The 17,105-nt window shown below is 37.3% G+C and overlaps 1 protein-coding gene across 1 annotated transcript in view; it reads left to right on the forward strand.

Annotated features, from left to right (window-relative positions):
* Positions 1–17,105, forward strand: part of FBXL2 (F-box and leucine rich repeat protein 2) — a 59,136-nt gene that overhangs the window by 30,157 nt on the left and 11,874 nt on the right. The window contains exons 3-10 of the mRNA XM_075083509.1: positions 2,886–2,940; positions 4,453–4,527; positions 7,972–8,066; positions 11,225–11,293; positions 11,380–11,475; positions 11,779–11,905; positions 12,099–12,173; positions 15,430–15,560. Of these exons, the coding sequence (XP_074939610.1) occupies positions 2,886–2,940; positions 4,453–4,527; positions 7,972–8,066; positions 11,225–11,293; positions 11,380–11,475; positions 11,779–11,905; positions 12,099–12,173; positions 15,430–15,560 (723 nt within the window). The remainder of the gene's footprint in view (positions 1–2,885; positions 2,941–4,452; positions 4,528–7,971; positions 8,067–11,224; positions 11,294–11,379; positions 11,476–11,778; positions 11,906–12,098; positions 12,174–15,429; positions 15,561–17,105) is intronic.

Consider the following 17,105-nt stretch of genomic DNA (forward strand, 5'->3'; position numbering starts at 1 on the left):
ACTACTGTAGAGGGTGAATAAATAGGGAAGTGTGGAAAAAATGTTTTCAAGCCAGTTGGCAAAATGACTCAGGAATTGTAAAAGAATTTACTGGTATCTCTTACCTATTGTAGTATTTAAGTGAATAATAATAATTCTGATTTTGCTGGGTTATAACACATCCTTTTGCTGTTATCTATTTTGATGGTGTTGGTGGTTTAACCCTAGCCAGCAGCTAAGCACCACGCAGCTGCTTGCTTACTCCCCCTGCCTCAGTGGGATGGGAGGGAGGATTGGAAGAGTGAAAGTGGGAAAAGCCATGGACTGAGAAAAAGGCAGTTTAATAGCTAAAGCAAAAGCCATGCACAAGCAAAGTAAAACAGGGCATTCATTCACCGCTTCCCATGGGCAGGCAGGTGTTCAGCCATCTCCAGGAAAGCAGGGCTCCGTCACACGTAATGGTTACTTGGGAAGACAAACACCATCACTCTGAATGTTCCCCATTTCCTACTTCTTCCCCCAGCTTTATATGCTGAGAATGACGTCATATGGTATGGAATACCCCTTTGGCCAGTTGGGGTCAGCTGACCAGGCTGTGTGCCCTCCCAGCTTCTCGTACACCTGGCACAGCAGGGGAAGCTGAAAAAGTCCTTGACTAGTACAAGCACTACCTAACACACTGATGTGTTAGTTGTTGCTATCAACATTATCCTCATATTAATCCAAAACACAGCACTATACCAGCTACTAGGAAGAAAATTAACTCTATCCCAGCTGAAACCAGGACAGATGGGAACAGCTTGGGCTGCCTTGCAAGAAAGTTTCTTGTTTAGAGCAAAAGGAAAAAACTAAAAGCATCATGAATGTTTACATTTAGTAAAATACTTTGCTTAACATAAAATGATTAGTTTTATTTTTTGCCTTTTTAAAAAGTCACTTCATACAGAATGGAGCAAAAATAGATCCATCTGTTCTGCTTTTGGTTTTAATTTACTTTTTTTCTGGCAGAAATCATGCAACATTAATCTCTTAACAGCAATAAACAATCAAACAGGAAGACAGACTGCCAGACAACTCATAGTAGTGGGGATGTATAAAGTAGCTTTTCTTCAACATCTTACAGTTCCTTCTGTTATTTCAGTAGAACTTGATACATCACTTCTAAAGCATGTCGCGCTCTTCATTTAGGCAAGAGTACTGTTTGTCGCAACCCTTCCTTTCTTAGTTACAAATGACGTAGAAATCTGTCTTCTGTGCTTCAGCTTCTGTAAATCTACGATAACCCTTGGATTCCACTCATACAGTGGTACTATGAAGAAGCTTCTGCAAGCCAAGAAGCTTTTGCAGCTCTCCAGCATAATCTCTGCACTCTCATCTTCAGTCGTTTGCCTCATGGGAGGAAGGTGACTTCAGAAGAGGATTCATGGCGGGTCTTTGGTATAAATGCTGCTCCTAAAAGGGAGAGAATGCTTTCAGTGCTCGACTGAACAGTCCAGCAATCTTGCGGAGCACATTAAGTGTGTACGTTGTCTGTGAAACGCTGCTAAGTTTCGTAAAGCGGGCAGACCTCAGAATGGATGTTCGAATGACAAAATAGATGCTATCAAAATAAATGTTGTTGATAGGGTTTTATAAATTGTTTCATAGCTGCTGAGAATGTCTGTCCTTCTGTTTGCATGGCTAATAGTTTTTTGAGAAAATGTATTGCTGTATGATGAAAAAGAGAAAGTGTTTTCATGTGTTAATGAATTATTGGAAAACTAATATCTGAAGTGATCAGAGTAAACATCCAGAAGGCTGTTATGTTTAAGTAGTACTTCTATTAACTTTCATTACGTTTTTTGACTCTTACCACAGCTAAAAATCACAGCCCTTAAGACGTAAGCATCCATTTTGAGCTCTAACTTCAGATTTCCGCTTGGAAAGTAGTAACTGGAATTTCACAGGATTAAATTCAGCGTCTCTTACCAGTTGTGTTTGCTCATCAGTGTTAGCATCTTACTATAAGATGGAATTCTTATTAATACTGTTCATTGTTTTAATGACTGAAAAAGTTCATTGGTGAGCAGGTAACAGTACATAAGTGAACTACAGTAATATCTTTAATATATTTCATATCTTTCATTCTCTGTAATAGAAAATTGTTTGGAATAGGATCTATACTTTATGCTTAAGCTAATCTTTTTTTTTCGCTGAGAACAGCCTTTGAACCAATTTCGTTGTTTAGAAATGGTATTTGGCAAAATTCATTTTGACAGTGAAAAATTTCTCTCAGAAAACTATTAAGAGTTGGCAACCTTGAGGAATTGGTTCCATGATCAGAATAGTAATGGTAAATTTTCTATTGTAGTTGTTTTTTGTAGAGTAAATTTAAAAAATATAATGACGGTGTTAGACTTGGTAGTCACTATGAAATCCCTTTAGAAATTTGGGTTGTTGTTCGTGTTAGTGCTTAGATTAATGAACTTGGATCTATCTGTGTGTTGTTTCCCATTTCTTACTCTTCACCAGGCCCTGAAATCTTCACCTGTATTTGTGTAAATTATTTCTTTAATTGTAGCACAATTACAGGTATATAAGCTAGTTTCTCTGCATTAAAAAGGATTATGAATTATAACATTCTTTTTTCATGTTTGGGTAGTAAGGAGAGGGAAACAAAAAGTAGATTTTCAGAAGGAGCACTGGCTTGTTCTACTATGTTGGTGTTGACTGTCTGTAGATGATAGCTATGATATTGTTCCTTAAGTCTCAATGAGCAAAACAATTTGTTAAAATGCTAATATTGCATTTAATTTGCTTCATGTGTAACTGCTATCTTTCTGTAGAACTACAGAACTGTGAATCCATGTATTAGTCTGAATTTATAATAAAACATTTTAATTGTTGTTCTTTTCCTTTCTTCCTAGAATATTTTCTTTCTTGGACATAGTTACGTTGTGTCGATGTGCACAGGTTTCCAAGGTATGTATTTCTTTTGGGGTTTTTGTTGTTCTTTGGGAAGCTATGCTCTGAACTACTTGCAAATCATGGGCTTTAAGGAAGTCTTCATCCTGTCAAAAAAATCAACTCAGCCTCTCTAGGCCTCTTTGTTTATTGAACAAATGAATAGTGGGTCCAGTTTTGCATTCAGATGTGGAGTTAGTTGCTATGTACTGGACTTCTGTTTAAAGGCTATGGAAAAAGATATCCAGTAGCGTATGCTCTGTATCTGGAGAAAGGATTAGGCCCAGTTTGGCATAATGGCATTTGCTTTTTATAAAGCGTGTGGCTGTATAACACTATTTTTCAGACACATTTTCTGCTTAAAATTCCATGTAGTTTGGTTAATGTGCACCATGTGTCTAAGAAGTACATCCATCGTTTGCTTGCCAAATATAAAAGGTGTTAAGTAGATGGGCTACTAGTAGGGGAGGAAGCACACAGAAGATAATAGAGAAAGCGTGCTAAGTAAACTTCTATGTTTAGCTCATCTTGATTTTTTTTTTTTTCCTCTTGAATTAAAATGTGGAATACTCTGTTCCTACCTCGAGTGTGTACAAGGAGGTGTATTCTTATACAACATAAATGAACTTTGTTTCATGCTTTTCTTCCTTCTTTTAATGAGGATTGGGTTCTGGTTTTTTGTTGGATTTTTTTGTTTGTTTGATTTAATGTATAAGTAAGTGTGTAACAATTTCATTCCTACACCCTTACCACCCTGGCCCATAACTTCAGAAAGTTTTGTGAGTTAATACCAGGTTTTCTCAGAACCTTCAGCTAAAGCCTAGAATACAGTGGAAGAAAATGAAGATGATTAAGTTGTGTTTTTCTCTCAGAACTACCTGTCAGTTGGATGCAGCATTCTTTTTTTCTGTGTTGTTTGTTTTTTTTTTTTTCTTCTGAGTACACTTGTGTTTCTCTGGCTTTTTTATTTTATTTTATTTTGAACAACTGTTGCTTCGACAGTGAAGGACAAATTCTCACACACATACATGTAACGCAGCACATGTAAAGGAAAGGCCTGATCCTAACAGTGGAAAATCAGCAGTTTTCTGGAAGGTTTCTGTTCCTCTCAGAATAGTAACTACTGAGGTTGAGGAACTGTGGTATTATTGGAAGGAATATCATCTGCAGTTACTTTTCTCCACATAGATCTAGCAAAAGTAACTTACTAGACAAATTTACGAAAGCTTTTTTAAAAATAGAGGGATAAATCTTGCCGTGTCCTTGTACGTAATTTACATTTAATTTCTTGCTTTCCTGCCTGTTTTATGGGAATAAGTTAGCCTTTGATGTGTGATCCGTTTAGGAGATTTGAGATTAATTTCCATAAATACTATGTTTTTAACTAGTTGATATTGTATGACTACTAATATCTACAATTATATTTCTTTTTTTAAAATGATACCTGAAATTTTGTAATAGTTGACTTCATGAGAGGCAAATGAATGGAGAAAGTCAGTGGAGGTAATAAACTGTATTTGTTTTCTGTAGGCATGGAATGTTTTAGCTTTGGATGGAAGCAATTGGCAAAGAATAGACCTCTTTAACTTCCAGACGGATATAGAGGTTAGTGTCTTTCGGTATTTTTCATTCCTATGGTGACGTTTAAGAGCATACCCCACTTTGAGTATCCCATAGACTGTGCTTGCATTCCCATGTTTCAAAGCCTAAAGTTCAAAATAACTGTGAAGGAGCAAATGGAAAAAGAACACTGTATTTGACCTTTTTTACACTGGATGAGTGTTTCAGCTTTGGTTGCCAGCTATGTATCAGATAATTTCATATATCATATACATACAGGGCTCTAGAAATTCCAAGCTGCTCATTTCCAGAAAGTAAAAGTATAAATGGTGCTTCTGGACAGTGAGATCCTCTGAATTATTTTCACGATCTAGAGGATAATTTTGGTAGTGGCCCCGAGCCTCTCTGTGAGGGTGCCATCTAGTGCTGAAAGCTCTCTGCACACTTGGCTATAGGACTTGGAGGTTGAAACTGTAAAACGCTGATCAACTTTTCTTACTGATGACTTACCTAAATTTGATTTGGTGTGTATTTGATTACCATTTGATGAACCCTTGCTTTGTAAGGTTTGAACCTTGCCTAAAATGCAGGTACAAGTGGATTAAAGTCTTTTTCAGCATGTAATGGAAGGATTAGGGTAGTCTTGTCTTCTGTGAGAAAAACATGTCTGCATTAATGCTATCATAGATGTGCATAACAAAATAAAACAACATCTAAGTATGAGGACAAAATCCATGGGGAAGTACAGTTCCTGAATTGAATCTGAACTGGTTTATTATTTGTTGTTTGATGATACAAATTAAATTTAGAATACAACAATGAATTTGCTTCTGGATTTTATGTTTTAGCTTCTTAGTTGCATGAATAAAATCCAGATGGGTTTCATTTCATATATTTTGCTAACCGTGGTTCAAACTGTTCCTAAAGCTGTACAGTAATATATAAGGTATATTTTTTTCTCTGCTTTTTAAAAATTTTAATGCCGACTCTTCTGCTATACTGATGTTAAGCATGAGGACCTTCCAGAACAGGAGGAAGATTTTGGCATCTGCCTCTATCTAAATGTGACTAAGAAGACTTGGAGCTTTAATGTAATCTTTTTGGTTGCCTTTAAAAAAGCTTGTGTTTCTCATTTGCTAAGAAATAATAAAGAAAACCCCACAGGTCTGTGGTACTTCTGTTGGTTAGCCTTTTCTGTGTCTGAAAGCTTTCTGCTATTTAGAAAAACAGTATTGGATTTTACGGTTTTTATATGTTTGTCTTATGCTATACCTAGTGGTGTTGGCCTTTGAGACACTATGTTTGTAGCATGGGATTCAGGAGAAGGAATGAAATTATGTTATGATCCTCTTTTGCTGTAAGACGCTATTGTGGTTTGGAGCAATTCAGTTACTTTGGTATATTATATTTAAGTACATTTTTAATATAAACCCCTTGAATTTATTCATAAGAGTATGTTAAACCAGAAATTATTATATAAAGTAGTTTTGAACAAGATAACACTTCCCCATTCAGTATCCAAGAATTCTGTTTAGTAAATTTTTTTTTTTTTTGCCTATAGATTTACAACAGGTAAAAGCTGCTAATTGTATTTGGCAACTTTTTGCTCAGTTGGACGTTGTACTGTTTGGTGATGTTTCACATAGCATCAAGCAGTACTTGATCTGAGACTATCAGGTGATGAAAAATTAGGTTTTATTGTGAAATTTTCCATATTTAAGACATCATGTACTAGAGAATAAGGTGAGAAAAAGCAGCCTATAAAGAAAAACTACTTCTTCTCTATCACAAAGATGTGTGAAGATCTTGAAGTTAAATGTGCCTTAGGATTTCTTGGTATGTGGAACCGAATGTAAGATGAGGTAGTTTGAAGAACTTTTTTTGAGTGACGTTGTATTATTTGAACAGCTAAACACATTTGAATGTACTTAAGTTGTCTTTTTGAATATGCTGCTTGTTGAGGGTTTTTTACATGCTTAAAGAAATAAATGGGTTTGGGAAAACTTTCTGTTTTCTTGAAGAATGCATTAGGGTTTGGCTTTTTTCTGCAATGTATATTGCACTTGCATTATATGTTATTCATTGAAGACTTCATCCTTACAGCAAAGGTATTTGGCCTCTACTGAGAAATAAATCTGACTAATGGAAAGCTTCAAAAAAGACATAATTATGTTTGTATAACGATTTTCAGTTTGTTTTTTGGTGTAAATTCTTTTGAGAGATGAGATAAACAGTGTTACTTATGGACTAAGAAACAAGCTCTGATAGATATTTTCACATAGTGCTAGCCAGGACTTTGGTACTAGAGGTGAACAACAAAATATAAGGAACATTTCATTGTTTCAGTAAAATTGTTACCATCCTGTATAGAGAGGAAAACAAAAACAAAAATCCACTGACCCGTAATTTTATGTGTTCCTTCTTTTAAAAAAGAGGGAGAAAGAAGAAAAAATAAAAGGTGCTAAGTATTTGTCCTGTTTGTTAAGTGATCAGAGTTGATTTCTTTTACCTGACCTCCCTAAAATTAGACACAATGTGATGTCTAGTTGGTTTTTGCAGTGGCCACCTGCTTTTTGCTATCTTACCTTGGTTTTCCTACCAAAAAAGAAAAAGTATATTATTGTCATAATTAAGTAGCATTTTTTCATAATGCTACTTTCAGATTGAATATCAGTACTACTGTGCCATTTTGCTTACTCCTAATGTATAGCAAGACGTGCTTTCAGGATGTAAATAAGAAGCATTTTGTTGCAAATGTGGAGTCAAGTAGGGCATTTTGTCTGTAAGCTGTGCTTCAGCTTTTGACAAATAACAAGGCATAAAGTCTGTAAGCTTCACAGTGTGAGAAGTTCTTTGGCATTCCCAAGTGTTAGGCACAGACAACCAAATACGTATGACATGATGACTGACGGGTGGGCTCCAGCAGATATTCTGCAGGCCACTGAAGTGGCTGCTCCCACCAAGGTGTTCAGCACCTTTCGGTTGCAGAGGTAACCGTCCCTATAGCAGGGACTGTAAAGCGGGACTTATTGGAGGCTGTAGTTCAGAGTGACGTACTAGCCTAAGCACATCTTTGTGGACAATTGACACTTACATGCTGTACGTGCATCTGCGATCCTTGAGGAATGGGGATGCTTCCCATTCCGCCTCTGGGGCAGTTCTTCATGTTCCCTACACATCTGACAAAACTTGAAGGTCATTTTAGCAGTCTTAATGGGTAGGTTTTGCTGAGACAAAAAAAATTGAGCCATGTGTGATGAATTGAAAAAAAAGAAGAGGAAACTAAAGGTTGAATTGAATAGCACTTCAGTGTGAGCAGAGACTCTCAACAGATAGCTGTTTTTTCTTAAAAGTAGCACAAGAAATTCAAATAAGTGTAATTCTGGTGAGGTATAGCTGGTGTTGGTCTTCACTCCCAGCATTTTTAATTTGGTTAAAATGTTATGTCAGAATAAAACTTAACAAATTCTTCCTTTTATGTGGTTTAAGGGTCGTGTTGTGGAAAATATATCGAAAAGGTGTGGTGGATTCCTGAGACAACTTAGTCTGAGAGGATGTCTTGTCGTTGGAGACTCCTCTTTAAAGTAAGTAAAGTGCTAGATTGAGACATTACTTATTTCCTAATGTCAGGACCAAAAGCAACTATTAAATTTGTTTGGATTTCTAAGTACTGACTAATGATGAAAATGGGATACTTAAGTAAGTACTAACTACCTTAATAATGACTAAGTGAGATGTCATTTTGAGATCAAAGTATAGCTACTGTGATTTTCTGGAAATGAACTAAGAAATGAGAACTGCACTTTTCCGAAATGTCTTTTTCTTCCAGTAGTATTATGTTGATATCTCTCAATTTTCAAGCAGTTAAAATGTTTTCAGACCTCTACTCTGGCATCTTACAATATTAATTTCATCAAGATTAGTAGTCAGTCAGTTTATAGTTTATCTTCTGGTCTGGACAAGAGGTGACCCTAGCACACGGAGGAAGAATAAAGACTGATAAAATTGAGTGCCTACAAAATTGGGAAAGGCCTGGGGTTCTTTTCTTTCTTGCTCTAATAAAAGAACAGGCAGGCAACAGGAACATCTCAGGAGTTTCTAGAGACAGTGGCCCTTCTTTACGTAGTATACCAATTGAACTGTGCAATTTGTTCCTGGAAGATAGTTTGAATCCATATAAGCCTTTTCTATATGTAAACTGTTTAGCCAGATTCCTCTGTGGATATTTGTCTGAGTATTTAAACCCAAAGATCCTACCTCCAGCTGAAGGGTCCCTAAGCTACAAGTACTTCAGGGCTCAAAGAATATTTAGAGGAAGCCTTGGGGTATGGCTTTTTGCAGTTACGCTTTCCTCCACTGTCACAGGAGACTGGGCTGGATGGCATTCAGTCTGATGTAGTGTGGCCATTCTCAGGTGGAAAATACAAGCACAAAGATTTTTGTTAAGCAGTGGGCACTAAGTTAGTGTCTCGTGACCTTTAGCTCTTTCTAAAATTCTTAAGTAAGCCTAATTCACTGATTTTTGTCTCTAGAGTAAATTAATCCAGCAACTAGTTAAGCAGTACATTGCTTTAGTAACCCAAATGGGCATCCTAGCTTCAGAACCTAAGATTTCCCCAGAGCTTCCCTTGCCTCTAAGGCATCTCCCTAACTGCTTTGTGGTGTGTTTCCACCTTCAGGCAGTCTTGTTCCTCAGGGGAAAGTGCGTATTATTAACATCCCTCAGTTTGCTAGCACCTGTTGTCAAAAAAAGAGGTAGCCCCAACCGGAGTTAACTTTCCGTAGTGCTTCTCCAAGTTCCCAGACTGCCAACAGGCCAACAGTCCCTGTATCCTCAATAGGGAAGGCAATAGCAGAAGTGGAGGAGAGGGGGAAGGCAGGCTCAGAGAGATGTAGCAACTACCGTGGGGAGGGTGATGAGAAGAGTGTGAGGAGAGTGTAAGAAGAGTCAGGACAGCAGGTAACAGTTTTCCCCCCAGTAACACCATTTTCACATTTGGTTTAGGCTCCCAGCTGTGCTTTTCAGAGCATTAAGGCTGGGGGACTGCAGTGAGGGTTGTGAGTAGGACCAAAAATTGTAAAAGGGTTCAGGTATTAGTGGCATGTGAGAAGAGGGGGTAGGGATGGGGATGGGGTATTACTAAGTAATGATATATTTAGTAAACAGATATTTAGAATAAGTATACAGCAGTTCAGTGTGAAGCATGTGTACATTGTAGGGATGGTACAGCTAGTCATGCAGGCAGGTAATAGGACAGGCTTAGCAGAGACCAGCTACCAGCATGTTACCAGTATTCACACATGCATCTGTAACAGCTAACTGGTGCAGATGGTGTCTGAGACACTTCAGGAAAGAAGATGGTTTACCTCTGAAATATAAGCGGGTTATATTGAAAATAACGAATGATAAATGCATGAACTTTAAGACTTTCAGAACATTAGCATGAGAAAGATGGCATTAATGTTCAGATTCTTGTTCTGAAAGTGGCTTTTCCTGTCAGCTTTTTGTGTTGAGTTGTTTCCAGATCCATTAGTTCTGTGGGTGATACTAATTTCTCTATTTATCCTTCTTCGACGCTAACTTTGGTTTAAAAACAGCCAGTTGTTGAAGTAGGTACTGAGTACGTAGGTACCAAATGTTTGTGGCAGCTCTGTCAGGACATGCCCCATGCTTGAATCTCAGAGGCCAAGTTTGCTGTTCCTGCAAGTTATTACAGAGTGTAGCGTCTTTCCAAGTGATTTGAAGAGTGTCTCAGTTGTAAATCTCTGTCCAGTACATGAATTTTGGAATAGCTGTTTTGAGAATTCAAGTGGAAACTCTCACCAGTATAACTGCTTCCCGGGTTTTTTTCCATTGTTTTCAATCCACGCTGGAGAGCCAGGAAGTTGTTACCAGCTGAGTGTGTAGTCGGATCTGTTAACCACGGCAAGCCTCCAGACAAAACTGTTTTTGTGTGTTTCCTCCACCCCTGCCAATAAAATCCATGCAGTTGGAGGAAACATGGGCATAAAAACAGTGTTCTGAAATGCAGCACAGCTGTAAATATTACTCTGTAGAGATGAAAAGAAAGTTTATTTATTTCTTCTGGGTAATTAGTATAATGATACATACAGGCTTTTAGCAACATAATAGCTCTAGTCATCCTTAGAGTTCATACCCAGTAGTGCACACAGATGCATTTTAATTTTTAAAATCATAAATAACTACTTTGCCACCCACAGGGCTTTGCATTAGTAGTCCGATAGGCTTAGGTCTCACTTCTGTATTGCACAAGGTATGTTCCTTTTGATTTGATGTGGGACTGAGCTCCTTAAGACCCACAAAGTCTTCAGTAGTGAGATATGCAAAAACTCTCCCCAGCAGCTTAATATTTAACTGATGTGGTATTTAAACTTTTCTGTTTATGCCCTTAATGTTTTTAATTAAGGCATTTGAAGCAAGTCAGTTCTGGCTTATAATTCTGTCCGGTTTCTGGACAGAAACAAACACCTTGCTCAAGTGGTATCTGAGAGAGGAACAACACTTGGTTTCAGGAGTTACTTAAGACAAACTTGCAATAGCAAAAGGAAAAAGCAACCACTGAGACAGATGTATTTAAGATGTACTTTGTAATTACTCTGTGGCTTGAAGATTAAGCTTTTTGACTGAGGTGGAAGGAGGTAGGGGACAGAGCGCACTCTAGTGACTATATTACAACTTGTGACATTATATTAATTCTCCAGCTTTTTGTTGCTGTTTTAGGACCTTTGCACAGAACTGTAGAAACATCGAACACTTAAATCTAAACGGGTGCACAAAAATCACTGACAGGTAAGTCAAAGGGTTTTTTTGTTTGAAGGAAAAATTTGGAAAAAGAAGTAGCTGAAGGTATTTTTAGTGTGTCTGCTGTTTTGCAGCACGTGTTACAGTCTTAGCAGATTCTGTTCCAAGCTGAAACATCTGGATCTGACATCTTGTGTAGCCATCACAAACAGCTCTTTGAAAGGCTTAAGGTAAGAAGATTCAGTGCTTTGTGTTAAAGCATTTAAAGAGCTGTTCAGCATTTCATAAAGTTAAAAAAAATCAGTGCTGAACCTTAACACTGTGTATCAGCACTGACTGTATCCTGCATCTAGCACTTTTTGGGTGTCGACTATGGTGTTTGTGTGTGGTCTTTTCTCATGACTTTTCTGTGGAGGCCTGGCACAGTCCACTGGCTATCATTAATTTCTAACAGTGTGTTTAATTTGGGTTTCCCACTGTTATGACTATTTGAAGGCTGGATTTAACTTTATGTATTTTTTTAATTCTCCCAGTGAGGGTTGCAGAAATCTGGAACACTTGAATCTTTCCTGGTGTGATCAGATTACGAAGGATGGTATTGAAGCACTGGTGAAAGGGTGTAGTGGACTAAAAGCTCTATTTCTTAGAGGTTGCACACAGGTACATAACTGCTTGGGTGATCCTTTAGGAATAAAATTTTATTTTGGGTTTTTGAAATCTCCATAAATTAAAAAATATTGTTCTTGTTATAGTCTTTTGTTCAATATTACATGACGTACATTCTTTGGGCTACTTTGCTTTGCTTTTAATTTCTTGTTTCTTTTCCTATGTCTGACTTAATTGCTAAATACAGTTAGAAGATGAAGCATTGAAACACATTCAAAATCACTGTCATGAACTTGTAATCCTGAATTTGCAATCGTGTACGGTAAGTATTTGAAGCTTCATAAGATACATTCCCTAAGAATCAAACAATTTTTGAACGCTGATGAATTGATCTGCTACACACTTAAGTAATTAAAATAGTACATCTGGCTAGTTTACAGAATTTTATGTGGAACAGAGGTCTTAAATGAGCTGGCTGTTTCTACAGCTGAGGGTGGATTTGGAGTGTTGGGTTAATTTTTTCCCCCCTCATTTTATCTTTTAACTGTAGCAAGCTCTAGAGTAAAAATGAACTGCATTCATTCGAATCTCATGAACTGTGTATGCACTAAACCATGCAGTTTTACAGATGTAGTTCTTGTTCTCCCATCCATTAAGGTCAAACGTTTTGGCCTATTCATAATTCTAAGGTTTCTAATTGAGCAGAAGCCGTACTCTGGGCTACATAATTGAGACTAAAATGCAACGGCATCATAACTGAAGGTGATTCAGATCCATCTAGGTAGCAGGAGAAGGGCATACTTTTTCAACAGCAATGGATGAACACATTCTGAGAGTCATTAATGTACTTTTAATTCTACTTAGAGAGTACAGAAAAATCAGATTTGCTGTATTTTACATTTCCTCTTTTGTTGTTTCTGATGTGACTTTTTAGGAACAGGAAAGATCTCCTTTTAGATTTTAAATGTATTTAAGTCATTCTTTGTAAAATAAGCCTTAGAAAATATTGAAATAAATTTGAACTGCAGTGTTTCAGTCATGCACATTTGAATAATGAAGTTAGATCCTTTTTTTAATTTTTTGCTTTTGGAAGGTTTTCTACAGTTTTATTGCTACAAGGCATCATAAAATCTGCTTGGGCTAAAACTTTCAAATCTGTTTTACACATTATTCCTGAACGAATGTTGCATAGGACCATTCTTTATTAAGAGTGATTGAAAATTTTTGGACCTAATAGATTTCTTCCAAGTGTTGAACATTTTGGAGTGTTAGGGATTATTAAAAGTTACATTAAATAATTGCAGAAATTAAGAACAATATGAATACAAAGCTCGAGCTTCCATGAGCCAGATGCTTAATGAAAGAGAATTTTTAGATTTTGCAATCTGAATATAGGTGCCCGGTGAAGTTGGGCACCTAAAGATAAAGGGAATGAAAGGAAGTTCCTTATTTTGGTTGGAACCACACTTCAATAAACAAAGCCAGTACATATTTTCCTCCCCTTTCAGTCTTCCTTTTATTGTCCTTCTCTTCCAAAGTTCTTTCTGTTGTACTTTACCTGAGACTAATGAGATATATCAAGGCCAGCCTTTTCTGATTATTTTTGTGGAAGGCTTTCAAGAGGTCTGATGATAATCAGTTATGATCTCTCCAGCTTAAAAGGGCCATTGGCATAGAAGTGTACCAGAGTTTTCCCTTAGCCAGTGTGATTGTTGTCCTGTAGATAGTAAGTACCAAAAAAAACCCCCCTTGTGAGTGAAAGTATTGAGTGTCCTACCTAGTTACGTGTGCTTTAAAGCTTTATTTCACTGCAGATGCATCCTGCTTGCTATAGCTTAGAAGCATGCTTCCAGAAGCAGCCAGGGTCTTTATGGTCAAAGGGCTAGCACTGATTTTTACACAGCAGGTCTCTTTGCTTTATACGATCCACGCTTTAATTCTAGTGGCTCTGTTTTATGGACCTTGTAAAATACCAGGCCAGCTCCAGCAGCTATGGATTGAACTGATAGTAACTCTGGAAACTGCACATCTGAAAGGTACCATCTTTAGACTGTAGAAACTGGGGACTTGCAGGAATTTTTTTGTTTCTCATTCCTGAGAGGGATATAGGCATTGAAATGACAAGCAATTTCAGAATGGAAAATCTTCATATATAACTTGAGGGTTTTGTCCATCTCAGCAGCATCATCATCATAAAATTTACCATAGTCATTGCCTCCAAAATAGTACCTTTTCCTAATAATAGTGTCATGAGTATCTTTCAAAGGGGAAAAAAACAGTTCCAGAAAATATCATCTTATCTGTACATGATGCAAATCCTTCTGGATTCACAATAAGAAGACAAGACTTGTAGTTTTCTATCTGGAAAAGTTTTAACATCAGTAATTCAAATTTGCAAATCGTTCTGTCAAATAAAAAAGTGCTGGGTTGGGGGAAGGGGCATAAAGTGATGTCCCTTTGTACTGAGCTACCACTATTTCTCATCCTGTTTTCATCTATGAAAGGTAATGTTTGTGGTAATAGCCTCAGAAATATGCTATAGTAGTAGTAGTGTACCTAGATGAGTGGCTTATAAAAGGAATGCGTATTTTCAATTCAAAATACAGAAGAGGTCTTTGTTATCATTGGAAGAGTACTGTTAGGCCAGGAAATAAAATAACTTGTTTCACCATGAAGGATTAGTCATTCAGCAGAAAAATTAAATTCTTGGAGTTAGGAATGGGAGGAGGAGGGAATATTTTTTCCAAAACACAAGACCTGTACACTAAATAATATTTGCACACACACCCAATAACCTAGTTCCTGTTGCTGTTTTGTGTGCAGCTGCACTGGGGCTATTTCTTACAGTTCCTGTTTCAGAGAGAAAACTTTTTTATTCATATTCCAAATTTAAAGTTACTTATTTCAGAATATCTAGTAAAAATAATCTTGAGAAATGGAAAACGCTCTTTTGAGTTAAGTCTTTCAGCTAGAGACAACTGCGTAGGGCGGGGCAAACCTGGCTTTTACATTTGTCTTCTCTAAAGAACGGATTATATGTAATAGTTAACCTGTAACTCTTGCTTTGAAAATTGTCTGGAGGTGAAGGGTTTTTACCCTTGGGTTCTACCGCTCCAGTGCAAAATAGGTAGGTAGTTCTCCTGCTGACGAGCTTTAAGCTCTCTTTTGCACTGTTCCTGAACTTACACGGTCACTGAAGCGAAAGCCTTAAATTCTGCGAACATGTAAGCAGCAAGCTATTTCACACAATGACCAACTACAATTTAAAAAATTATGTGAAAATTTAAAAAAAGCAAGTGAAGGACAACAACAAACAACTCTCCCTCTGTGCTTCAGACTCCCTTTGAGCAGTACTTGAGATCTGTGGAAAAATACATAGATAATTAGGAATTGTGTGTGTTGATTATCTTAAGTGTCGTCAATGGACGTGGTTTCAGGATGGTATTTTTTGGTTGAAAATCCACAGGTTGCCATGGTTATATTCAATGTGACACTAACAGTTCTGTAACATGACTTGATTTTTGTACTTAGCTGATTACTTGATAACGAAGTAACTTCAACCTTCTTCTGTGTTGCAGCAAATTTCAGATGAAGGCATAGTAAAAATCTGTAGAGGATGTCATAGACTTCAGTCACTCTGTGTTTCAGGCTGTAGCAACCTTACAGATGCTTCTCTCACAGCACTTGGTCTAAACTGTCCAAGGCTGAAGTGAGTATGTCGTGAGCGTGTCGTGAGTATGTCATGTTGTTACTGGCCTGATCTAAGAAATTAGCTTCTGAGGGTAATCAGCTGATATCCACAGGTTTGGTTTAGCTTTGTGTTGTTTGTGTTACCTTTGCAATCAAAGCATTAAGGTAGAAGTACCAGCTGAATATAACCTTGAGGGATGGTCCTCTATAGCTATCATATGAATGCAGTCCACTGTATATTGGAAAAACAAGAATTAATATATGACAAATAAAACATGTTGAACCTAGCAGTTCAATTCTGTGCTTTTAGCTAAATATTGTAGATACTAATTACAAGCCAGAAGAAAAGAAGATATGAAGCCCATTTTTTTTAAAAGGTAAAAATATCTGTAGTTGTGTTGTCTTGTGATGTTTGTACTCTGTGGTCTTACGCAGTCGTTTGTCTTGCAAAAAAAAGTAGCTAAATCATACCTGGGTATTATATTTACAGGTTTTCTTATGATGTGTTTTTAATATGCTCTGCAGTACATCCTGGCATTCTTGAACTCTGATACGGAGTGTGCTGATGTATTTGCAAGTACTGAGGGCTGATGTTTATGGGATACGTTTTGAGTAATAGGGGCTCATCAGTTAAAACTAATATAAACTTTTACATTGATGTGATTTGCACTAACATGTATTACAGTGGTGTCCTCAGAAGCGGGGAGAGTTTCAGCTTTAATAATGAAGTTCAGTCATGCAGCAGCTCTCTGGTTGTAGGGATATATTATACTTCTTGTAAGGTCTAATTTTAATGGAAATTAAATCAAAACAAAAGATTTGTGGATGACACTAAATTGCCATCTATGTCAGGAATGTGCAGGAGTCACAACTTGTATTTCAATCACAGATGAATGGAGGAAAGTAGATCGTAAAAATTAGGGGAAGCTACCTTCAAATACCAGTTTGCAATATGCTGACATGCAGCGTTCCTTTAGCCAACTGAGTGAAAAAGAGCTTTTGTTACTGTAGAAAACCTGTCCTTAAGCAATTCCAGAGTGACATGAAGGGTCATGTAACGGTTCATACTTGGAAGAGCTTATATATGCCCGTGTTTGGGGCTGAGGAATCTTCTGACACACATAATTGTGTTCCTTAGAAAGCTGTGCTCTTATTGCTGGTCTTTTTCCACAATCTCTCTTATTCTCTTAATTCACAGCTCAGATTGGAGATAAAAGGAGAGGTCTAAAGCACTATTTATTAGTTGTGCAGTACAACATGTAGCAGGAATTGTTTTGACTTTGGTAGGTACACTGTTAGCCCCCATCTGTGCCACGAGGGGGAAGGCGTCTGCCGTTCTTCTCCTTTAATGAGTAATAGTATAAGCTAAAAAATTACCCTTTGCAGTGATTACTGCAGAGGAGATGAAACAGCTGGTTACATCTAGACTTTTGGGATCATGTATGGAAAGTACTTGATAAAAATTATGTTGGAAATCAAAGGGAAATGTAATTCCGCACTTGTTGGTACTTTCTGAGTATTTCGGTTGGGTTGGGTATGTGTCGTGGTTCAACGCCAGTCGGTA

The sequence above is a fragment of the Phalacrocorax aristotelis genome, chromosome 2 (assembly GCF_949628215.1).
Source record: "Phalacrocorax aristotelis chromosome 2, bGulAri2.1, whole genome shotgun sequence".
In the NCBI taxonomy this organism is placed as follows: domain Eukaryota; kingdom Metazoa; phylum Chordata; class Aves; order Suliformes; family Phalacrocoracidae; genus Phalacrocorax; species Phalacrocorax aristotelis.